At 40.2% G+C, this 25,511-nt stretch overlaps 2 protein-coding genes across 2 annotated transcripts in view; one reads left to right on the top strand and one right to left on the bottom strand.

The window, feature by feature from the left end:
• LOC125890388 (serine/threonine-protein kinase N2-like) overlaps nucleotides 1-7,618 on the top strand; it is a 32,059-nt gene extending 24,441 nt beyond the window's left edge. The window contains exons 11-20 of the mRNA XM_049578992.1: nucleotides 455-507; nucleotides 587-644; nucleotides 724-815; nucleotides 2,285-2,461; nucleotides 2,632-2,694; nucleotides 2,777-2,853; nucleotides 4,795-4,937; nucleotides 5,075-5,182; nucleotides 5,378-5,458; nucleotides 5,756-7,618. Coding sequence (XP_049434949.1) covers nucleotides 455-507; nucleotides 587-644; nucleotides 724-815; nucleotides 2,285-2,461; nucleotides 2,632-2,694; nucleotides 2,777-2,853; nucleotides 4,795-4,937; nucleotides 5,075-5,182; nucleotides 5,378-5,458; nucleotides 5,756-5,959 — 1,056 coding nt within the window. The 3' untranslated portion in view covers nucleotides 5,960-7,618. The remainder of the gene's footprint in view (nucleotides 1-454; nucleotides 508-586; nucleotides 645-723; nucleotides 816-2,284; nucleotides 2,462-2,631; nucleotides 2,695-2,776; nucleotides 2,854-4,794; nucleotides 4,938-5,074; nucleotides 5,183-5,377; nucleotides 5,459-5,755) is intronic.
• A 1,823-nt stretch (nucleotides 7,619-9,441) lies between these two features.
• Nucleotides 9,442-24,630, bottom strand: zdhhc12a (zinc finger DHHC-type palmitoyltransferase 12a). The gene is made up of 5 exons (XM_049578991.1): nucleotides 24,299-24,630; nucleotides 21,426-21,559; nucleotides 20,805-20,885; nucleotides 20,231-20,397; nucleotides 9,442-15,774 (listed from the first exon to the last, which is right to left on the bottom strand). Exons 1-5 carry the CDS (start codon nucleotides 24,408-24,410, stop codon nucleotides 15,456-15,458), a joined length of 813 nt encoding a protein of 270 aa, XP_049434948.1. The 5' UTR covers nucleotides 24,411-24,630; the 3' UTR covers nucleotides 9,442-15,455.
• Between the last annotated feature and the right edge of the window lie 881 nt (nucleotides 24,631-25,511).

Raw genomic sequence — 25,511 nt, 5'->3', positions numbered from 1 at the left:
TCCTTCAGTTGTAGTATTTCATCGTTATCCACCAGATTACATGAATGACATGTTGCTGGTGCTCCATTTATCAGGTGATCTTTAGCTTTTAAAGGAGCAGTGTGGAAGACTTAGGGGGATTTAGTAGTGTCTAGTGATGAGGTTTGTAGATCGCAACCAGCTGAAACGTCTCCTGGTTAGAATTCCTTCAGTGTTTAAAAAGACACAGCAGTTCTTCTTTCCAGGTGATTATACACTAAAGAAAACATACTTGTTATGTTATATTCCATTTCTGTCAATAAATCCCCCTAAATCCTACACACTGGACCTTTAATGGAGTTTTACAGCGTCTCCTGTGGGTTCACGAACTTGAATGTTTCTATTATTTTAAGAAACTCTTTCAAAACAAGAGAGTCAGGCAATGCTGATTTGTGACTGAATGGTTAAATGTTCCAAACTTTGTCTCTGTTCGCAGTCGTCCATAAACAACACAGAAGGAAGTGAAGACCAGCCTGTATCTGCTCTGAAGTATGCACACATACACTTTCTTTACACACTCAGAATGAAGCATCGCCTTCATTTAATATTTTTGTCTTTTTTCCACAAGGATGCAAATGGACGATTTTAAATATATGTCAGTTCTGGGCAGAGGACACTTTGGGAAGGTAATAGTTTAAAAGTTTTTCTCTTAAATTCATCGTGCTCGATTAAAAACATCTCCTCAGTGAATGTTTTCTGTTTCAGGTCCTGCTGGCAGAGTTTAAGAAGACAGGAAGACTGTACGCCATCAAAGCCTTGAAGAAAAGAGACATTGTGACTCGAGATGAAGTGGACAGGTGTGTGTGTGTGTGTGTGTGTGTGTGTGTGTGTGTGTGTGTGTGTGAAGGGAAAGCTTTAAAGTTTATCCATATCACAGCAACAAGCCACACCTGCAAGTGAAGTGATCTGATATGAGAGGAGATATGAGTTTCAAAGTAAAACAGGAAACAGCACGAGTGAATGGAATAAAAAACATAACCTAAGAAACTTGAGCTGTGACGCTGTTGCTGTTTTTCAAAAAGGGATAGAGCCGTTAAAAGCAGCTGACACACCACTGCTTTTCCAGCAGGGATTGTGCCCCATAAACTGGGTATTTTAAGCCAAAACACGATCTATTCCAAACCATAACCAAGTGTTTTTTGTGTCTAAACCTAAACACACGTTTCTGTTAAATAATAACATGCGACTGTAACAAATCCGTGGTTTGCAGAAATGCACAATGCCATCATTTTTCTGCCAATATGTGTGAATATCCACAAATCCACAAATTTATTTCACCACCAGATACCGATATATGTACCAAAACCTATGCACATTATACCAAATCTGCACCAGACGAGGTAAACAGAAGATTAGTCCTCTATATTTTGAGCAAATGGACCCTTGAAAATAACTAAAAGTAACAGACTTTGGCAGTTTTCTCTACAAAGCTGTACTTGTACTTCAGATTAACTAAATTAAACACCAACGATCCGCCTTGAGGAAGGATTTGTTTCATTGCTTCTGTTAATGAAGCAACAGATTTGACTTAATTAAAGCCTATTTAACAGTATAAAGAACCTTCATTGGATTCTTCATTAAAAATGTACCAAATTAAGGACAAATGAAACGCCTGCTGCAGTCATCTAAATGAGTTTTAAGTTAAAAGAAGACGAGGTGAAACAGAGTGTTCTGGTTCAAGAGCCTCTTTCTTTTGTCTCTTCTTACTTGTTTGTTTCTACTTTTAATTTTTTCACGTTAACAGAATTTGTACCAATTTACTTGTAGACCCAAGGCCATACTACAGCACTGAGCTAAAACTGAAAAAGTTCCACAGATGGTAATTTGATTTTCAGGTCTAGGAAATTTCAAGTCCTTTATTGTCCTATGGGCAGCAGTTACAGAGAAGCTGTCATTGACAATGGAATTCATATATCTCAAGACAAGTAACAAACTTAAAATCTACATTAAATTGTGTAAGTTAAAATAGGGATAAAATTTTCATTTATAAATATATAAAATCTAAAATAGAATAATATACATTTCAAATAATACAATCTAAAATAATAGCCTATACATTAAAATGAAATAAAATGTTACATAAAGTAATGTAAATAAATTGAAATAAAATAATATTATAAATAAAACATTACAAATTTTAAAGAAAGAATATAGTAAATAAAAATAATCTAAATTTTATTATATAATGATATAACATAATATAATCTAAATTAGAATAATATGAAGTTCAGAAAAACTGGTGCTAATGTGACGTTTCATTCTGCAGCCTTATGAGTGAGAAGAGGATCTTTGAGATGATCAACGCTTCCAGACATCCGTTCCTGGTGAACCTCCACGGCTGCTTCCAGACCAGCGACCACGTCTGCTTTGTCATGGAGTATTTACCAGGCGGCGACCTCATGATCCACATCCACAACAACGTCTTCACCGAGGCGCAGACCAGGTTCGTACAGTATGTCCTTGTCTTGTTCAAAAACACTTCACTGTTTGTGTAATGAAGAGGTGGAATAAGTAAAAGTTCTAAATATTTGTAACAGACTACGTGCAGAAAGTGTGGATCATATTTTTTATAATCCAAAATCTAAAATCTGTTGTTGTTGTTGTTGTTTACAGGTTTTACTCAGCATGTGTGCTGCTGGGTTTAGAGTTCCTACATCTGAATAAAATCATCTATCGGTAAGTTGCACCAGCTGACGCCATGCTGCATCATTGTACTGTATCTTCAGATTCAAGTACACCTACTGTGTGTTTTACACAGAGATCTGAAGCTGGACAACCTGCTGATGGATGCAGACGGGTTTGTGAAAATCACAGACTTTGGACTTTGTAAAGAAGGTAACTATTCACTCAGGTATTGTACTTAAAGGGAAATTTCGGTTTATTTCAACCCGTTTCCTATCGTGACTAGTGACATAGAAATAATAGTTAGCATGTTAGCCGTTAGCCTAGATACAGCCGTAGCATCAGACCTGTTAAAACTTAATTGAACGGGCAACCTTCAAGTGCAAAGTTAGTCCACTAAACAAGCTTTTTCTCCACAAAGACCGCCTCATATCGTTAGGATAAATGTCAGAGAACATATAGAAAACGACATGTAAACGTGTTGTCTTACCTTACCGGTGTGCTGCCATGTTTGTTGTTTACCATTTAGCTAAGGCTGCAACCGGTCCCATTCCTTGCAACAGAGGCATTCCTCTTCTGTGGGCATTGGGATGCAGTATTCACAGGTAACGTTACACCACCGAGCTCCAGAGCTAAATCCTTCCAGCAGCCATTCCTCCTCTGTCGTCCTCTAACGTTACCTGTTGTGCCTCTCTCTCTCCTCCTCCATTCTTCAATTTCACGAAGCTCTTCGTCAGTGTATTCTGGCTCAAATAAATAAGGGCGGCCATGCTGTGCCCCAGTGCCCACAGAAGAGGAATGCCTCTGTTGCAAGGAATGGGACCGGTTGCAGCCTTATTTTCAAGGTCTGGGTGTGACCGAGGACGAGACACCTCCACCTGGAGTAGTATCCAGCTGGGCTTTATCTAGAGCTGGCGAGATTTCAGGCACGGTATGAGATCGCTGCTTGTTCTCGCGGTATTTCGGCCACACTTCGGGAAGCAGAGGTAAACGGTAAACACACAGTAAGGTAAGACAACGACTCTGAAGACCACCTAAATGTGGAATGTTAGTATATAGGCTTTCCACATCGAGAGGCGATGGCCGCCCTTATTTATTTGAACCAGAATACACTGACGAAGAGCTTCGTGAAATTGAAGAATGGAGGAGGAGAGAGAGAGAGGCGCAACAGGTAACGTTAGAGGACGACAGAGGAGGAATGGCTGCTGGAAGGATTTAGCTCTGGAGATTGGTGGTGTAACGTTACCTGTGAATGCTGTGCCCCAATACCCACAGAAGAGGAATACCTCTGTTGCAAGGAATGGGACTGGTTGCAGCTAAATGGTAAGCAACAAACAAGGCACCACACCGGTAAGGTAAGACAACACGTTGACATGTCGTTTTCTATATGTTCTCTGACATTTATCCTAACAATATGAGGCGGTCTTTGTGGAGAAAAAGCTTGTTTAGTGGACTAACTTTGCACTTGAAAGGATGCCCGTTCAATTACGTTTTAACAGGTCTGACACTACGGCTGTATCTAGGCTAACGGCTAACATGCTAACTATTATTTCTATGTCACTAGTCACTTGAAACAAATTTAGGACGATAGAAGATGGGTTGAAATAAACCAAAATTTCCCTTTAAGGACAATCTTGAGGTACTTGTATTTGAGTATTTCCATTTTATGCTACTTTATCCTACTTCTACTCCCCCACAGTTTGAAAGCCCATATTGTACTTTTTATTCCACTACATTTATCGAACAACATTAGAGACTTGGCAGATTCAAATTATAAATATAAACTACATAATAAATTAGGGTGTATAAGTACAGATTAAACTACTCGGCAGTTTATAAAGTAGCTGAAATATAAGGAATATTTTTTACTATTAGTTCTTTAAATATGTGTTGATTGTACTTTTAACAGAGTATTTTTGCACTGTATTGCTACTTTATTCAAGTAAAAGATCTTCCACTACTTGAGATACACCTGCAACATATTTTTGTCTTACATTTGTCTTTACAATTTAAGTAATTTACAGAAGTCCGTGATTTTCGTGATTATGAAAGTTTTTGAAAATCTCAGTAAAAAAAAAAAAAAAAATGCAGTCTATCTACTCAAAACTCTTTTTCAGTCTTTCTGTGATTATCTTTTTGTTAATATTTCGGCAGGGATGGGTCATGGCGATCGGACCTCGACCTTCTGTGGGACTCCTGAGTTTCTGGCTCCTGAGGTCCTGACAGACGACAACTACACCCGGGCGGTGGACTGGTGGGGGATGGGTGTCCTCATCTTCGAGATGCTCGTTGGGGAGGTTAGTAACATTCATTTTTGTTTTTCTTCCATCAGTTTTGTTTGATTTTCGGTCCACAGTCAAATTTTATCGTCTAGGTAGAGAGGCCAAATTCAAAAATATAGTTCAATCTCTAACTCTCTCTGCCCTACCACTAGTCTCCATTCCCTGGTGAGGATGAGGAGGAGGTATTTGACAGCATCGTCAATGATGATGTGCAATATCCAGGGTGTCTTCCTCCTGATGCTGTCTGCATCATCCAGAAGGTAAATGCTGCTCATCTGCTCACTTAACTCTGATTTTACTACAGTTTATTAAGATATTTATGCCTTATCTTATACCTTATTTCCCTCCGTGTAACACAATGTGGTGTATTTAAAAAAAAAAGTATAGGATATAAAATATAATTTATCCATTTTAAGTATAATTTATTTACAAACTCTCTGATCATCCATCTGCAGCTGCTGAAGAAGAATCCTCTGAAAAGAATCGGAGCCGGAGAGAGGGATGCAAACGAGGTCAAAGGAGAGAAATTCTTTGAGGTAAATCACTTTCTTTAAACATCACGTATTACTCTGTAAAAGAATAATTTTGTGTATTTGTTAAGATCCATGTCCACCACTTGTGACTCAGCCTAATGAGGTATTGATTTGTATTGATTATACACATTTACTGAACCTGCCAAGACATGTCAAAGCTGTGATAAACACTAAATTATTGATTGCTGAAAAGTACAATATTTCCCTCTGAGACGTAGCGGAGTAGAAGTATAAAGTGTCATGTAACCGAAATACTCAAGTAAGGTTCAAATACCTTGTTGAACCTCTAACCTCTTTCAGACCATCGACTGGGAAGCCCTCCTAGCCAAGAAAGTAAAACCTCCATTCCTGCCGTCAATCAAAGAGTCGATGGACGTCAGCAACTTTGACAGCGAGTTCACTCGACTTCAGCCAATCCTGTCGCCTCCCTCCAAACCCTTCATCCTCTCTGCCGAGCAGCAGGAAGCCTTCGCAGACTTCGACTTCTGCGCCTTGCACGGGTGAAAGACGAACTCAAAGGACCAGGGTGGGAAAATGATTCCATTTATTTTGTGGCTGGGAAGCTTGTCCACTTCAGTAGACTTACCAAACATCATTATTTATTTACAGTATAACCAACCCCACTGTTGGGAAGTTAAATTATTCAAGTGAGTAGTGACTTTATTTATATATATTTTTTGGATTAAAAACATTAAAGGTTTAGCTGTTTAGCAGCAGGACTCGCAAGAAAACAGACTTTTTAAAACTTTAATCTCTAGTCTAGTGTTGTGTTAGATTATTAATAAATTGGTCAATTGGCATAAAATGTATCTGTTAAATTAGTCTAACAATTTTCATTTAAGTCCTTTATCAATTACAAACACAAAACAAGAAGATTACAACCAAAAATGTGACATAAGAACTTTTTAACCTCACTTATAGACCATGGTAACTTGCGATGACCATTGGTCGTCATATCTTTTGACAGTTTATTGTAGAAATGGTCTTATTTATTTAAAATCATACAGGTGGTATCTGTACGGTCAATATGAAGCTATGCTTAGCAAATTGTTAGCTTAGCTTAGCGTAATGGCTGGAAACATGGGCAAACAGCTAGCCTGGCTCTGTCCAAAGAAAACATAAATCCACCTACCAGCCCCTCAGCCCCGTTAGCTGTTTTCCTGTGTTTCCAGGCTTTGAGCTATAAGCTAAGCTAATCGACTGCTGGCGTTAGCGTCATATGTACCGTACAGATATAGAACGTATTGATGTTTTCATCTAAAATGAGCAAATAAGCATATTTCAGAAAGTTTCAAACTATTTCAGTGAAAGGAAAATAAAGTTAGTTGGAGTCCATGTTTGTGTGAAAACAGACTGAAAAATTAAATAATAGAAACACTTTTGGGAAATAGTCTTGTTCGCTTTCTTGCCAAAAGGTAGATGAGAAGATTGATGCCAGTAAATATGAGGCTACTGGTTAGCTTAGCTTAGCTTAGCTTAGCACAAAGACTGGGAACCATGGATGTATTAGCAGAACTGGATACAGCATTGGCAGCGGGGCCCGTCCCTTTCTATGAGAGTTGCTCAGTGGCACATGAAGCCAAAATGGTTCATCTGTCGCATTTGAAATAACCCGACTGATCTGGAGATCTTCGGCATTACTTCAGCACTGTGTGGCCCATAGAGCATGTACACTAGAGACACTACAGTGCAGCCAAACAACTCACTTCTGCCAGCTGAATGGATAGCTTCCAATTTAGCACTCCGCTAAATGGGGATGGGGATAAAATAATTTCATCTTGTGGCTCTTCTAGACTTTCCAAATATTATCAGACCAAATGGATCAAATCCTCATAGTGAAGCGAGTCATTTTTGTGGGGGTTGTGGCACTCAAAAGAATGTTTCCACTGATTTACAGATGTCTCTTTCCCAATGTAAGTCAATTGGAAATAGTCTTTTTGAGCTGCAGGGCATCATGTGACGGACCCCAGAAATTGTAGTACCACTGTTTGGCCACTATGAAAATTGGCGTCAAACCCTGGCGCACTTCTTGGGGGCCTGCTGGAAACAGGGGCAAACAGCTAGCCTGGCTCTGTTGAAAGGTAAGTCAGCCCTGCTAGTTTTTCCCCCGTTTCAAGTCTTTCTGCTAAGCTAAGCTAAGCTAATTGACCGAAGACAGTAGCTTCATATCATACAGACATGAGAGGGTTATCAGTCTTTTTATCTAAAGAAAGTCAATAAGCATAATTCACAAAATATTTCACAAAAGAGCCCAGATTTATTTGGAGGCAAATTAAGAGTTTTGAAAGCTAGAAATCTGACCTCCCAGCCCAATAATGATTCAGCTATTTTCATTGATCAACAGCCCTTCAAGCCTTCTAAATAAAGTCGCCCACCCTGGTCTTGATATATAGTACCACCAAATGAACTAACATCTTGGATATTTCTGCAGCTCAGTCATTTTCCAACAAGAACTCTACATATGATCCCATGGCTGATTTTGCTGACTGTTCTCACCGCCATCTAATCGACAGCCAACCGTGGATCAACTAAACCAGGCAGCATCTTTTTTTTTTTTTGTTTTTAACAGAGCAAAAGAAAGTGATTATAACCCTTTATATTCTCTGTGGAGAGTTGAGCTTTGTTCTGACTGTCCCAGCAGTAATACAACTCACCTGCTCCTGCTATTAAGAGTTTATCTATGAGATGTGGTCAGGTGAGATGTGTACGAACAGATACGGGATGCTTGAAGAGTTTCAACCATTGTCACTGCTTTCTTCCATGTCTTTATCCCTCGTTACAGTTCCTGTCAAAATGCCCAAAAATACAGCAAAATCTTTATTAACAGTTGCAGTGCATTTCCTGAAGCTCTGGCCAAGTATTTTTTGATAAGACTGTCAAGAGAGGTGTTGAGTCAGTCTATTGTCATTTTTGAAGCTGAAGTTCAAGACATATCCCAACTTTCAGTCACTACTGGTAAGCCCCTGCATTTATTGTGTGTAAAGTCATAATGTCAGCCACTTTTCCTCTTGCCGCACTACATCATTTCCCCAAATTTGTCTTGATATACCAGCAGTTAAGGCACTGACTGCGTGGACTCTGTAAAAGTCTGTAAACTGCCTTATGTTGCCTCATAAATGTATAAATGATGATTGTCATACCTTTCTGAAAATGATACCATAATACTGACTTGTATTCAGCAGTGTTAGTTGCCTCAGCTGCTGGTGCATCAGTCACAAATAGGACATGATTACATAACGTGGTAAGAGGAAATGTCTCGTAAATCATGACGACATTGTATTACATAGGAAAACTACAAAGGCACAAAGAGGAACATAGAATAAAAGCAACACTGACTGAAACACACTTGATGGAAAGTTACTTTAATAACACTATAAAAGGTCCAAATCAGAAGCCCATTAACACCTCTGATAGTCTTATCAAAAAACAAATTATTAATTAATAAAAATAAATAATTAGCTTCACTAAATTTGGATATTGGATACTATATTGTTGTAATTGTACTGTTATTTTTGGAAGGGCTCAGCAATATAGTGCAGATAAGCAGATCACCAACAACACAGCCAATAAATAAAATGTTGCTGTACTAATTTTCTTTCAAACAACAAAATCACAAGATGTTTAAAAAGTTAATATTATTGGATTATTTCAAAATCATAAAATATTGATTTTTAGTGTCAAAACACAGGATGGGTCGAGCTTTAACAGTCTCTTTTCCAAAACTGTTAATAATTTCAGCCAATTGTTAGTGCTAGCTAAACAAGCTAGGTAGCTACCCAGCTAAGCTGCCTCCTTTAGCAAAGTTTCTGCTGGTGTTGCTATGCTAATGCTAGAATACAACTGACTAAGTGCTAACTGTTACTGAAACCACTGCAGTAAGCATAAGTCACAGTAGATAAAATTTACTTGACTAATGCTAACCGCTACTGCTGAAACCACAGCAGTTAGCATTAGTCACGTTAGCTAAAACTTACTTAACTAACGTTAATGCTAATCGCTACTGCTGAAACCATAGCAGTTGGCATTAATCATGTTAGATAAGATTGACTTGACTAATGCTAACTGCTACTACTAAAACCATAACTGTTAGCATTAGTTACACGACATAAAATTTACTTAACAAATGCTAAATTTTAATTTTATTTTAATTGGCTAATGCTAATTGTTGCCACTGAAACCACAAAAGTTAGCATTTGTCACATTAGATAAAATTGACTCATGCTAACCGCAACAACTGAAACCATAACGGTTAGCCTTTAACATGTTAGATGAAACTGACTTGACATGTGCTAACTGCTAATACTGAAACCATAACAGTTAGCATCAGTAACATTAGATAAAATTTACTTGAATAATGCTAACAGCTACTGCTGAAACCATAATAGCATTAATCACGTTAGATAAAATTTAACTGACTAATGCTGACTGTTACTACTGAAACCATAATCGTAAGCATAAGTCACATTAGCTAAAATTTACTTGACTAATGCTAACTACTGCTACTGAAACCACAGCAGTTAGCATTAGTCACATTAGCTAAAACTTACTTAACTAACGTTAATGCTAACCGCTACTGCTGAAACCATAGCAGTTAGCATTAATCATGTTAGATAAGACTGACTTGACTAATGCTAAGTGCTACTACTAAAACCATAACTGTTAGTTACACTACATAAAATTTACTTAACAAATGCTAAATTTTAATTGGCTAATGCTAATTGTTGCCACTGAAACCACAAAAGTTAGCATTTGTCACATTAGATAAAATTGACTAATGCTAACTGCAACAACTGAAACCGTAACGGTTAGCCTTTAACATGTTAGATGAAACTGACTTGACATGTGTTAACTGACTTGACTAATGCTAACTGCAGCAACTGAAACCACAGCTTTTCAGCCATTATTGCCATTTTTAGCAAACTATAAATGTACTTATTGGCATTAAAACTCAGTGATAGCCTCTTCAAGCATCCCGTGTGTCGGAGACAGATTCAGCTTGCTTTGTGGCCTTTGCTTATTATATTAATTTATAATAATTATGTACAGTACGTGCTGCCGTTTCTATGCATCACTGTGACAGGCTTCGCCCACTGCCTTGACCAAACAAATGAAACAAGCTAACCCAATTTCTGGTTACAGACCTTTTTTAAAACATGGAAATATTTCACGTACTTGTCAAGTCATTCCCTCGTAAAGCAAAGACACATTCACACATATCAGTCTCCACCTGTTTTTTTTTTTTCTGTTACGACAGTAGAAGTGCATGGCACCGTGGTGAACTTGTGCACTAGAGATCCTGTAAATGCTAGCGATATATATAAGAGAAGCCATAGAGAATTTAATATAGCCATAAATAGTCAGAAAATATCTGTATTTTGAATTTAGCAAAATCATATTCTGTGATACTCGAGCTCTAATGATGTCAGTGCAATAAAAGAAGAGGAAAAAGAGGAGCGGCAGGGACGAAGCTTTAAGATGAATGCCCTGATTTTGTTGAATTTCCTCTCAGCTCATTTTTTTGATATTTTTAAACTCACAGCTGAGTTTAAAAGCATCAGAGAGGGAGCTATCGGGCACTATATTAAGATATTGGACTTTAAAGAGTAACTTAACACAATCCACTTTTAAGAGCAAATATTCATTTTATTATTGTATTAACTGATCGAGTCTCAGTCTTTCATGTTCATGGCAATAGTCATACAGACCAAAAATAACTTGTGGTGTTATCATATACTCTATGCCCCCAGAGTACAAGGCAATGCACTAGAACTGAAGCCAAATTTCTTGTTTGTAGTAATTTGAAGAGATTGTGCAACAGATAGGCTAGTAGCCAGACTCAAGCATTTGACCTCCAGTTTAAACAATTACACTGAAAACTAAGATGGACGACTGAAAAAGCAAGTCAACATATAAGAGTAAGATCAGTTTTGAGCACCTAACCCTTCTTTCTGTGTCTGCTGTCTCAATTTGCTTTCCAAATGTTTTGGCTGATCCTGAGTACATTGAGGTCACAGACATTTCTGTGAATAGAAAACTTCAGCCATGCACACATATCCACATGCAGGGGTCATGACTACTTGTACACTGGTAAAATGTCTCTGTCATGCTGACATGCAAATATATGAAACATGACTGGCAACACGGTGGTACAGTGGTTTGCACTGTTGCCTCACAGCAAGAGGGTTCCTGGTTCAAACCCAGGGGTGGGGCAGGCCTTCTGTGCAGAGTTTGCATGTTCTCCCTGTGTCAGCGTGGGTTTATCCAGGTACTCCAGCTTCTTCCCACAGTCCAAAGACATGCAGGTTAATTAGTGACTCTAAATTGTCCGTAGGTGTGAGTGTGAATGGTTGTCTGTCTCTATGTGTCAGCCCTGTGATAGTCTGGTGACCTGTCCAGGGTGAACCCTGCCTGAATCAATGAAATGAATGAATGAGCAAGATGAGCCATTTTAATTCAAGCTCATGGGTGCCATCTTTGCGTCTGGTATCCCTTTCCTGTATCAGATTCCCAAACGTGAGAATGAGCAACTTTGAAAAAAAACCCAGAACATCTGTTGTGCTCATGGTTCGTTGTCATTTGCAAATGAAACTCAGGATGCTCACAGGTCCTTAAAAAGTATTAAACCATTTTTAATTTAGAGTGGATGGCTCCTAAATGTTTTTAAGTCACGAGCAATGCCCCTATAAATGCCCTCTCGAGTCGTTCAGGCATCATTATACTAAGGTCTTGCTAGCGACCCTGCACATTGTTCATATCCATTGCAAGTTTGGTCTTAAATTTCACTTTAAGTGGCATTAAAAATGTCCTTAAAAGTCTTAAATTTACTGTTCGCTCAGTTCCTTTGTCATTTATTTACTTCCATACATAAAGAAAGACATGTTCAAGCTGTGACAGGTGTTAAGTTGCTCTTTAAACTAACAGAAAATCTGTCCTGAAACTGAAAGGGTTAAATTAAAAAGGGGCCAGTGTCCCTTTACAGCCACGTGTCCTGCTGAAGTGTCCCCGAGCAAGTCATTGAACCTTCCACCTGCTGTGGATACGAGATTGTCAGCTAATAAATGTACCAGGACAACCAGCCGTGTTGATTTAGCTGCTGTAGCACTTTAAGTTCATGCTGCTGAATATTACATGTTATTATGTGTCAGTACTGTATTTATGTATGTATGTATGTACTGTATGTATGTGAAGCATCCTGACTCAGAATGTCACTCTGTACAGATGTACTCTATAACAATATGCATATCATCAGTGTTTTAATGTACTCTCGTTGTCAATAAATACAAACAGAACAAATACAGTAAAAAAAATGTTTGTAAAATATTTGGCTCCCAGTGTGAAGATTATCTTATAGTTCATTATTAACAATAAAAATAATCACTTACAGCAGTCACATGAAACCAAAGGCACAAGACATGAATCAAACCAGACGTAAAGGCAGTTAGTGTTGTAATACGGAGGTCACCACTCTCACCAGGCAACAGCAGAAACATTTACAGAAGAGAAAGTGGTGACCAGACCTGAGGAAACAAATGTTTGAATCAAATCATCTTCATTTTAACAAAACATTTGAATGCATTCAACTATCACCATATCACCGTTTAGTCTTGTTGCCTCTGGTGTCTGTAATCCAGAGTTCAGATTTTTTCAGTCCACAGGGTTTAAGTAAATATTAAGGAATTATCTGCAAATATTACCATCCACCAGACAAATACTCATTGTGAAACCTCATTTCCTTTTTTGTCCACAGAATCAAAGTGTGAAGAACCAAAAATGAGCACATAATGTCGATTCTTTGCCTTATTTACTCTTAATCAGGTCAGATTGAGCCTAGATTATAAATACGCTTGGATTTTGTTAACTGAACTACGAGCAGGATGGACACTTTTTAATTTTCTGACTGGGTGTAAATCTGATTTTTGCACATCGCAATAATGAATAGAAGCTTAAAACATGAGTCTTAAAGGTAAAACAAAATGGGTAGGCTGTTGTAGGACATGGCGGCTGCTCTGCAAGTGTGCTGAAGTGACACTAAAACCCCATTTCCACTGAGCAGTACCGGTACAGTTCAGTTCAGTACTTTTTTTCCGTTTCCACTGGATGGTACCAATGGAACCGTTCTGTACTGTCCCCATGTTTGGTCCCCCCTCTGTTGGGGTACCTAGCACACAGATCTGGTACTAAAAGGTGGAGCTGTGAACACTGCAGTCTGATTGGTCAGTACAGGACGCTCACTCTGCTCAGGGCTGAGTTGTGTCTGGTTTTGAGGCTCATGTAACCACTGTTCATACTGTGGAGAGTTTTATTAGTAAACTGTAACTATAAAATGAAAGGATGTTTTGCTGCCTCTCACAGCAGCTGGAGTCTGAGAAAAAATAACTTCATTCACTGGGCCGACTGCCGGTGACTTTTAAGGTGGAACGTTAACTTGTAATGTTACTCAATGCATGAGTTGATGACGTGAATCCATCAGCACACCTTAAATTTCACTGTGACAACTTTGACCATCACTTTTAGTTTTTATTGATGAATGTTGGTGTGCAGCCTCGTTCTGTGGATAAACTAGGTGCTGACAGTTAAAGGAGGAAATACAGTGAGCGCTGGACGGAGCAGTGAGTGACAACAACCCTGCCCACATTTCAGAGGACTGTTTGTGGTGGAAACACTTGGGTCTAGGTACCATGTCTGATGGGGGTTCCAAAGGTACTATACTGAAAGTGTTTGATGGAAACAGGGCTTAAGTGCACAGCAGAGCGCATAAAATATTTACCATATTTGTAGTTAAGTTGTATCGAAAACAAAACAGCAGTAATAATGTTTACAATAACAAACATATGCAGAGAGCCTTGGTAGCTAAGTGGTTTGGGTGTGTCGCATAACTGCAATGTCGCCGGTTCAGTCCAGTTACTATTACCTTTGTTGCATGTCATGGCCCAGTCTTTTTCTACCATTTCCTGTCTACCTCATCACTGTCAAATTGTCCAACGAAGGTAAAAATATCCTCACAGAGAAAAATCGATCTTTAAATATGTCTATAAATTAAAATATTTGTTTTCTAAGCAACGCATCAACTCTGAAAAAGAACTTCCAGTGCAGGCTCAACTCACTCTGAAGTGAGTTGACTTTGAAAAATCCTGATTTGGGGACAGCCCTAAAAAGGATTCTTCCTCTGAGGAACATGAACAATTGTGCAAAATTTAATGGCAGCCCATCTAAAAGTTTTTGAGTTATTTCAGTCAAGTGGTGAACTGACTGAAAAACAGACGGGGTGTTTTTGTTTTGTGTTTCATACTCGCCTTAGTGTCCCAGGTGCGACCTTTGCATGCCAGAAAATGACATAATCATCCTTTGTGCATCGACCACAAGGGCTTAAAAAGTTGTTACGATGTTTGGTCATGCACCTCTGAGTTTCTGTTACTAGGAGCCCACCTCGCTTTTCAGTTCTGACCAAGGAGATTGGCCTGTACTGACATCTCTACTGATCTCTAATAACGACTCTTCACTGAGAGACCACAGGGACAGTCATCTAATGGCTTTATGTTTTTGGAAACAGCCAACACACCTGGGAAAGACATTTCATTGCAGGGTGTGGAGGCACATGAGATCGCTGTTAAGACTTCTTGCTTATCCACAGAATATTTTGTTGGTGTGTCACCCAGTGTTTTGGAGCATATTGCAGCCAACAGCACATTGAGCTTTAACACCTCAGTGCATGCTCATAGCTTGCATGCCATCTACCGAGGCCCATGCCATGGTGTCTTGCGCTGGTATAAACAAAGCTTAGGCTTAAACCAGCTCAGTGATTTGCTTAATGCCTTGTTAGCACTGTATGTGAACTTTAGCAGGTAGTTAGGAAACATTTTGTGGTTCAATTCAGTTGTAAACTTTTACCCAAAAAGGAAATTAAAAAAATCTCTGCTACTGAGGTTAAGAAAATTATTTTCTCTCCCTGAAAGAAGCGTCTGACTCGGGTGTAGGTAGTGACGTGGCGTCTGGTTGTAGGTCAGACAGAATGCGTGGTGCTTCTGTCGTTGTACGTCTGCTCCCACACCACCGTCCTGCAGATGCAGAAGAAATCCCACAGGTTGCAGAGGACGCCGCGGTCAAACGGGTTCTCCTCGTCTCCGCAGTTCTTCAGGTACGAGATCCTGTGACGCGACATGAACTCCCAGGTGGTGCAGTTGATGGAGACCAGGTAGAGGTGGCAGCCCAGCAGCAGCAGCACCACCATGGAGAAGATACTGACGAAGGCCAGCGCCGCCAGCAGGAACCCGTTTACTCTGAACCACAGCTCCCATGTGATGCTGGGCGAGATGCCAGACCTGGAGGATAAACACCAAGGTTAATGACAAATATTCTTATTATTTCAAGAGTTGTTCTTTGCCCTGAACTTTGCCTGACAGGCTGGGTGTCCAAGCAACACCCAGCAAGTATGTGTATGTTAAGGTTTGGTCCTGAAGATTTAACACCCATTCATACATTCAGTCATTATTATTTAGATTTCATTTATGGACAATGTGTTGGCGGTATATCGGTAGAAACTGTTTCATCCTTGATTATACGGTGGGTTAAACATTAGCCAACAAAGCTGAGACAGTTTTTCCAGTCTTCCCAAGCTGGACACAAACTTTTTGAGTCACTACAACAGGAAGCGGCGCACCATCAAGACCAAAACTTCACACCTCAAAAACAGTCCGATCTAGAGAGAAGATACAACCACAGATATCAGCAACCGACAGAGTAGCAAAGGGCCGTGGGTGGTAATCAAACCCCTGGCCGCTGTGACAAAGAGACAGCCTTTGTGCATGGGTCGCCTGCTCTACCAGGTGAGCTAGTGGGCGCCCCAATAAACCAGTTTCTGATTTCTGAAAAAAAGCAAGAGGACAGCTGAGCAAACCTCCTGAAGACAAAGTCTGCTGTGTCCTAATTAGCAAGTTAAAGTATCTTTAGTTAGCTACTCAGCCTGACTAATCTTTAAAGTTTTAATTAGCTGCACTAGCCTACAGTGTATTTACCGTACCTAGCCCGAGCTAGCTTGACTGCTGACCTTTCAATATCATAACTGCCAAAGAAAGACCCACATTTATGTTAAAGTCCTGCTGCTGGCAACTTCCGATATCACGCCTCCTCCTATCCAGACTCTAAACAAAGCACTTGTGACCCCTCATCACCGGATGAATCACGTCTACCAGCTGTGACATGTTCCTCATTCCTCGTTTTATATGAATAACTTTGTTCCTGAAATTATTGAGTCACTTACAACAGAGAGGGCAAAGGTTAGAGGAATGTCTGAGACAATTAAAATAACTTTGCACTGAGGTAATGTTTTTCTTTTTAATGCTTCACCCTCCTGTTAATCATCTTGTGATTCCTCGTGGGAGTCCTGAACACCGGACTGTGACTGTAACTCCTTATATGTTCATATTAGTCCGTCTCACTTGTCTCAGCTGCATCTTGTTTGGTTTCACACTGACACCACAAAGAGAGACACCACCTCTGTGCTGGCTTCTCTTAACTGGCTACCAGAATTGATTTTCAACAGTAAATGTTTTTTATAGACACATGTGCTTCAGAGCCCTTCTCATAACTGGGATCTTTTAAGCCCCTTAAAATCTTCTTCAGGTCTTTGAGGTCGTCTCTCCTAAAGCTGTACTGCAGATTTCTGGGGAAAGTTTGCAGCATTTGCATCATCTTGTGTTGCTTGTTACACACACATTCACTCAGCTTGTCTATATTTTATCTGGAGTTTGTTTGGATACCCATCAGCTTTCACTGTTCCTTCTTTTTCATTCACGTCTCTCCATTTAGTTTTCTTGCACATAACAGTTGCTCACTTTCTCTACTTATTAAGGTTTAATCCAAATACAAGTTGATGTGTGTGTGTAGCCAAACCTACGAGCTACAACATGCTTCATCTCTGCAGGATCGATTTCGAAAATGAGGATGAACTTTGAGATTGTACTTGAGCAACACATTAAAGTGTCTGTTTACCAAATATAAACAGTGAATATCAGTAAATCTACTTGTATTCTCAAACTCACATGTCTCCTAACATGGCCTGATGTTGTAGAGATTAACCTGCAGATCAGAGTGCACTACAAGTTTATTTTTCACTGAGTCACAATGAGAAGGCTGTTCTCCACCAGATAAAGACATTTATATTACAGGAGCTCTTTGTGTAATTCAGAGTGTATGAGTTATCTGCACATGGTTCTCAATGTGAAGGTGGCTGAGCCGGCAGCTAGCAGATAACAGAGTTGGGTCAGTTTCCAGTTTTGGCTGTCAGATGTATGAGCTTAAAGGGAAATTTTGGTTTATTTCAACCTGTCTCTATCAAGTGACTAGTGACATAAAAATAATAGTTAGCATGTTAGCCGTTAGCCTAGATACAGCCGGGGTGCATAGTAGCGTCAGACCTGTTAAAACGTAATTGAACGGGCAACCTTCAAGTGCAAAGTTAGTCCACTAAACAAGCTTTTTTTCCACAAAGACCGCCTCATATCGTTAGGATAAATGTCAGAGAACATATAGAAAACGACATGTAAACATGTTGTCTTACCTTACCGGTGTGCTGCCATGTTTGTTTACCATCTAGCTCTGCTTTCCAAAGCGCGGCCGAAATATCACGAGAACAAGCAGCGATCTCATACCGTGCCTGAAATCTCGCGAGAACAAGCAGCAACAGCTGGAAGGCAGAACCAGACAGTAGCCTGAAAAGTTCATTCATTTATTTTATGAAAGATTTATAGAATAATGGCTGACTTTTTGCCAAACTTCGACTTTGTGGAGGAGGAATTTGATTTTGCAGAGTTTGATGGCCGCCCTTATTTATTTGAGCCAGAATACACTGACGAAGAGCTTTGTGAAATTGAAGAACGGAGGAGGAGAGAGAGAGGTGCAACAGGTAGAGGACGAGAGAGGAGGAATGGCTGCTGCAAGGCTGCGTAGCTCTGGAGATTGGTGGTGTACCTGTGAATGCTGTGCCCCAGTGCCCACAGAAGAGGAATGCCTCTGTTGCAAGGAATGGGACCGGTTGCAGCCTTATTTTCAAGGTCTGGATGTGACCGAGGACGAGACACCTCCACCTGGAGTAGTATCCAGCTGGGCTTTATCTAGAGCTCGCGAGATTTCAGGCACGGTATGAGATCGCTGCTTGTTCTTGCGATATTTCGGCTGCGCTTTGGAAAGCAGAGCTAAATGGTAAACAAACATGGCAGCACACCGGTAAGGTAAGACAACACGTTTACATGTCGTTTTCTATATGTTCTCTGACATTTATCCTAACGATATGAGGCGGTCTTTGTGGAAAAAAGCTTGTTTAGTGGACTAACTTTGCACTTGAAGGTTGCCCGTTCACTTACGTTTTAACAGGTCTGACGCTACTATGCGCCCCGGCTGTATCTAGGCTAACGGCTAACATGCTAACTATTATTTTTATGTCACTAGTCACTTGAAACAAATTTTGGACGATAGGAGACAGGTTGAAATAAACCGAAATTTCCCTTTAACCCAGTTTGATTTCATGCAAACCAGCGCTGAACTAAAATTTATTCTGGTAAATTAAAAAGTAGCGTACGTTGGCAGCCTGTGCTGACAGCATCATGACGCTAAATCCAGCTTGTATTGCATCCATAATGCACAATATGACAACTACTACCGGAGCCACTAGTGTCTCACAGGGCAGCAGGCCAAGCAAAGAACCCCAGACGTCCCTCTCCCCAGCAACACTTTCCAGCTCCTCCTGGGGGATCCAGAGGTGTTCCCAGGTCAGACGAGATATGTAATCCCTCCAGTGTGTCCTGAGTCTACCCCAGGGCCTCCCACTAGTAGGATGTGCCTGGAACACTCTAACAGGAGGCGCCATGGAGGATCCTGATCAGCTGCCCGAACCACCTCAACTGACTCTTTTCAACATGAAGGAGCAGTGGCTCTACTCTGAGCTCCCTCCGGATGTCTGTGCTCCTCACCCTATCTCTAAGGCTGAGCGCAGACACCCTTCAAAAGAAACTCATTTTGGCCGCTTGTACCCACGACCTCATTCCCTCAGTCACTACACAGAGCTCATGACCATGGGTGAGGGTTCGGACGTAGATGGACCAGTATATCGAAAAAAATCACCTTCTGGTTCAGCTCTCTTCACCACGATGGTCCAGTGCAGTGCCTGCATCACTGCAGACAATGCACCAAACCGCCGATCCATTTCATGCTCTATTTTACCCTCACTCGTGACCAAGGCCCCGAGATACTTGATCTCCTTCGCTTGAGACAATAACTTGTGAAAGAGATCAAATTTCAGCAGACGGAAGGGGGCATGTTTTCTTTGTTTACCTTAAAAGTCCATGTGTTTTTGGGGTGGCGAGCAGAGTTACGGCAGTGTTAGTCACTCAAGAAAACAAAAACTACACCAATTATTCTTGTGGCTAGCTTTGAAAGTGCTGCAAAACAATGACGACAGTGCTGACAGAGGTATCAGTATTAACCAGGGGGGAACCAGAGGGCGGGCGCGATGCTTCCACAACAACACCATCCCAGTATCAGTGCTAACCACAATATGAAGGCAGTGCAGAGTGGCAGCTACGAGCTAGATAGTGGGATACAGCAACAGGCTTACCACAGCTCAGATTACAACACACAGAGGTAGTGTGACTTCATTCTCTGCTAAGCACTATGTCTGTAAATAGCAAGTAGTGGTGTGCTGCTGTATTATTGCTCTGAATGTCATAGAGAACCTTTAAAGAACACAGATACTGAGGGGGTTGGGGTGTTTAGCAGACGTACAGAGCGATGTGAAGCGCCCAGAGCAGAGCGAGCAGCTGCACCAGCAGGTAGACGATGAACCAACGATGGTTCCTCTCTCCCACGCAGTTCTCGATCCAGGGACAGTGGTGGTCGAAGCGACGAACGCAGCGCTTACACGTCTGACAGTGCTTCGCTCTCATTGGCTGCTGCTTGAAAAAGGAAGAAAGAGAGAAAGAAAGAGAGATGTACTATTGTTGAAAACCCCTCTCCAGAGAAGAGCAGTAATGACTGGATAAAAGCAGTATGTCAAAACACTGGAATGTTTTTTCTCTGCTACAGCCTGACTGATTGCACTGATCTGAATCATCATGCAACCAGGAGACAAAATGTTCCACCACATATGAACATGTTGTCTGACTGTAATTCTGCCAAAGTTGCATTATTGCCCCATAAATAAATGAACAAAAACCTGATACAGATACATCAAGAGTTGGACAGAAAACAAAAGCAAATATGTGACTCTGCGCACGCATCAATGACAAACTCATGTTAAACTTTGAATGCTGTTGGACACAGAGTGAGTGTGCGTGGGCAGCTGGCAGCAGCTGGTTACCTGCAGCAGGCAGTATCCACAGCGACGCAGCCGAGGGGTTGAGGACTGAGGAATCATTGACTCCATTTCTTCATCTGAACCCTGAACACAACACAGACTGATGTAGGTCACACGTTTACATACACATGCGTCAACTGTGGCCCTGACTTAAAGCACGGTTCATTCATGTTTTGGCACGTTTGAGCATGTTTATGAAAAATCACATGTAGTCATCATCACTGCTGAATGTTTTCTATGGTACAGTTCACAGGCTTCTAGATTTATTAGTGATTAAGAACATTTCCACAAACTTTACAACGAAGATGATCCATTGTAGAAAACATACCGTCTGGTATTTTTGTAAAATGTAATCACTTGGTCTGTTTGTTTTGGAGAGAAAGAAACCTTTGTGGATTCTGCTCCTCCTAAAAACCTCTCGAACAATGAACACCAAAGGACTTCAAACCAGGTGAAGTTTCAGCTGGTTGCAATCCGCAGTCCTCACCTCTAGATGCCACTACATCCCCTAAATCTTACACACTGGACCTTTAAGAGCACATACTGTTTTATAGACCACTGTAGTGCGATAAACTATCAGAAAACACATGATGATAAACGTGATTGTGTTTAAATTATTCTCACCTTGACATTGTCAGTTAGAACAAAGCCAGGATCCATTAAAGAAACAGCAAAGTATAAGAGCACCGACAGCACGACCACAAGGAAGAACAGAATGGGCAGCAGCAGCTCCCCTCGTTCCTCACACTTCCGCAAATCTGCAAACACACACACACACACACACACAGACAAAACAGAGATAAACTTACGGAGCCAAATATGTTTTATATCAAATGCTTGATTCTGAGGTTAAGATATTTTGGATGTGCTTCCACACAACATTCATTTAGAAAAACAGTCAGAAAATTTGTATTTAATTGCATTAAAGTATTTCAGACATGGAAAATACAACATTAAAGCTGTACAATATGCTAATCTCATTTATAATGACATTAAGGGAGCCATGCAGTGTTTTTCTTAAACACTTGAAGCAGCAGTGAAGTGCGGCTTGCTGCAGTAACTACGTTTTTCTGCAGCTGCGAAGCATGTTTTTGTGTTTCAGGGGTCAACATGTCACAGAAGTAACAGGACTGTGTTCACCGGCCATAATTTGCCCCTAAAAGTTAAACTATCCACAGCTTTTAGTTTGGCAGCACTTCGCTCTGCAGCTCAGAGCAGCCATTGCTCCTTTCCATGGATATTGCAGGGCAGATTGCTGCAGGCTGCACTTTGCTGCTTGCTGTGTTTTCGGTGTTTGAATGTGAAAGCAGTTGTATTAGATAAGCTAAACCTTTAAGCAGGGAAATTTGAGCAAAAATGACAAAAGCATGTTTGGTTCCAGCTTCACACATGCGAGGATTTGCTGCTTTTGCCGTTATCAAGGAAACTAGGAACATTTTCGATACAGGAACTTGTGTCTTTGAACAGAAAATCCCGCACACTGCTCTTGCTCAGCTTCACATTTTACAAGTGTAGTAACACTAGTGTTCAACACTATTATTTCCGACATTGAGCTTAAACAGAAACTGCCCCAACCATTTCACAGGTGTGCGTGTTTTTCTTGTACCCTTGTTCTTTTCATTTTTTGGATATGTGACACATGGTGCACAGGCTCTTGCCAGTTACTGGGAAACACACCCGCAGCTGATTAATTCCCTCACACTTGTGCACGCCTCTGAAATGAGCAGTGTGCAGGATTTTCTGTTCAAACGCATCTCAGACAGTTGGACGTGCGAATACCTTGTACTTAGTAAAGGATCTGAATACTTCCTCCACTGCTGGTGACGGCATTACATACGTTTCAAACAACATGGAGCATAAATAATATCCAGTGTGGGTTGTATAAAGAGGAGGTATTTGAGTGTGTTTTTGGGAACAACCTGAGCTACAGCAAATCTTTCTGGGTCATCTGGGAACCTGCAGCCACACAGAGCGCCCTGGAACAAGCCATACCACTCTACTATTTACTCTGCAGATCCTGATGTAGCCTTGTGTACTTGTCATTTTAGGTCCCTGCTGGTTTGTCGTCATGGGTTTCAGACAAAGGTGGAATGTAACTGAATACATTTACTGAAGTACAGATTCCCAAATTCAGGGTACTTGTACTTTATGCAGCGTATACTTCTCCTCCACTACATCTCAGAGGGAAATATGGTACTTTTTTTACTGGACTACATTTGTCTGACAGCTTTAGTTACTTTTCAGATTACAGTTTTTCATCCCCTTCCCGTCCAGTGAAAACCATGTATGTCCAGATGTGTTGATGTTTAATGTTAGTCATAAACAATATCCAGTTAGGGCGCATACAGAGGAGGTATTTGAGTTTTTTCAGGACTATCCGAATGGAGCTAAAGCAATTCTTTCTGGGTCACCTTGGGACCAAGGTCCTATTGTTTTAGTATGGAAATGGCGCTTTCTTACTGGACTACATTTGTCTGTCAGCTTTAGTTACATTCCAGATGAGTATTTCACCCCCTTCCTGTTGATGCTAAACGTTTGTACTGGGAAATGTCTCCTTCTTCTGAAGCTAAATAAACTTTAAAAACCGTCTTGTATCAGCTGAAAGATGCATCAACACAAAGCTTAATGCAGCTGTAATATTAATCCACTGACAACAGATAGAAATGGGAGCATTTAACTGCACAATGACTACTTTCACTTGTCATTTAAGCAGGCCTCCATTTTGCACGTAAAACCTACATACTTTTACATGAGTTCTGTTTTGAATGCAGGACTTTTACCTGTAATGTGGCATTTGGACTTTGGGCATTTACGTTTTTAGGACTATCCAAACAACACTGAGGCAACAGTGTCTGGATACACGCCATGGATCCTGTGCTCAGGTCTCTACACTGGCTTCCTGTGGCTCAGAGAATAGACTTTAAAGCAGCTCTGCTTGTGTACAAGTCTCTCCACGGCCTAGCACCAAAGTACATCTCTGACATGTTAGTGCCATATGAACCATCTTGGACTCTGAGGACCTCAGGGACCTGCCTCCTGCTGGTGCCCAGAGTCAGGACTAAACATGGGGAATCAGGATTCCAGTTTTATGCAGCTAAAATCTGGAACAGTCTTTCTGAAGATGTGAGACAGGCCTCTACTCTGACAATGTTCAAATCTAGACTCAAAACAGCTCTATTTCACTGTGCATATGACTGAAAGGATCTTATCTGCACTCTTCTCTTTTAAAGTTCATTTTATAATGATTATTTATGTTTTTATTTTGCATTGTGATTTTAATGCATTTTCTTGTTCTGTAAAGCACTTTGAATTACTTTGTGTACGAATTGTGCTCTACAAATAAACTTGCCTTGCCTTGCCTTGCCATTCTCTGACTACTCTACTATTGACTGACGTTACTGCCCAGGTTTACTCAGGTGTTCCTGTTGTTTTGGCCCCTGGTGGTCTGTCGTCAGGGGGGTATTTCGGATAAGGTGTCCCAGTCTGGATGTACTTACCTGTGTTGTGCAGGAACAGTACGAGGGTGATGACCCAGGTGAGCAGTGTGTGCGTGGCCCGAACAAGAAACCCGGTCCGAAACATGTTCTGCACCATTTCAATCCCTGTCATTCACGTTAGCACCGCTGCTAGCTAGCTAGCCTCGTTAGCAGTAAAAACATGGCTATTTTACCGGAAAAAAAACAAATACGTTCAAAATTGAATACATTATAACTCTGTTAGGAAATAACTGTGGGATTTACGAAATTATCCTGCAGCTAGTTAACGAGATAGATGCAGATTTTATGTATTTCTTGTCTGGTTCTACATCATTCATCCTGATACCGGAAGTTGCTACTCCCTTGTTTTGGTACGGGAGTCTGCGTGGGACAAAATACGTGAACTGAACGCTGCGCGAACAAGTCAAACAAGGTATTATTACTACTGCTGATAATAATAGTAATAAAAAGAACAATAAATCGGATTTATAGAGTGGTTTACACAGAAAAAAATGCGATGCAATGCAAATACAAAAATACAATATAAGTATTAATTTTAATAATTGTAGGACTAAATCCATAATGTTATATAACAACTGGTGGTGGTGCTGGAAGAAGTACTAATAATAATTACTACTACTACTACTACTAATAATAATAACAATTACTAATAATTTACTCATACGTAAAAGTACTAATACCACACTGCAAAAATACTCTGTTACATTCAAATGTCCTGCATTGAAAGTTTAAGTTAAGTTGTTGATCGGGAAAATATACTTTAAGTATTAAAAAGTAACATTCGATGCAGACAAATCTAAAAAAAAAAAAAACAAATAAATAAAGACCTAAATCCACACATTTGGAACCATGAAATGTTATTACCTTTTTTTGCAAGAATAATGACTTAAACTATTATCAATATAGTTTTATTTATTTATTCTATTTTATTTTGTCTTTTTTATTTTATTTTATTTCATTTTATTTTAAAAGGACAATGTAATTTGACATAGTTCCAATACAGAGTGTGGGACTGATGTGTTGCAGAGACTTTACAGCTATTGCTAATTTCATGTCCATAGTTGGGCTTTTACGTGTAGATCTAAAATCTTACAAAAAAATATATAGTTTAAAACATCATCATATAATGTGGTTGACATTACACTATAAACATGGAAGGAACAATGAAATACATAAACCACAATACACATACCACACCTTTAGCTCAGAGTGA

Source organism: Epinephelus fuscoguttatus, linkage group LG6 (genome assembly GCF_011397635.1).
Source record: "Epinephelus fuscoguttatus linkage group LG6, E.fuscoguttatus.final_Chr_v1".
NCBI lineage: Eukaryota > Metazoa > Chordata > Actinopteri > Perciformes > Serranidae > Epinephelus > Epinephelus fuscoguttatus.
Note: the sequence above shows the minus strand (reverse complement) of the source record. Positions and strands in the feature narration are given on the sequence as shown.

Excerpts from the sequence above, each read along its gene's own strand:
- zdhhc12a (XM_049578991.1), bottom strand. The coding sequence starts at position 24,410 with ATGACAGGGATTGAAATGGTGCAGAACATGTTTCGGACCGGGTTTCTT. Across the intron at positions 21,560-24,298 it reads ACTGTTCCTGCACAACACAG|ATTTGCGGAAGTGTGAGGAA; the intron begins GTAAGTACATCC and ends GTGTGTTTGCAG. Across the intron at positions 20,886-21,425 it reads TTCTAACTGACAATGTCAAG|GGTTCAGATGAAGAAATGGA; the intron begins GTGAGAATAATT and ends TGTTGTGTTCAG.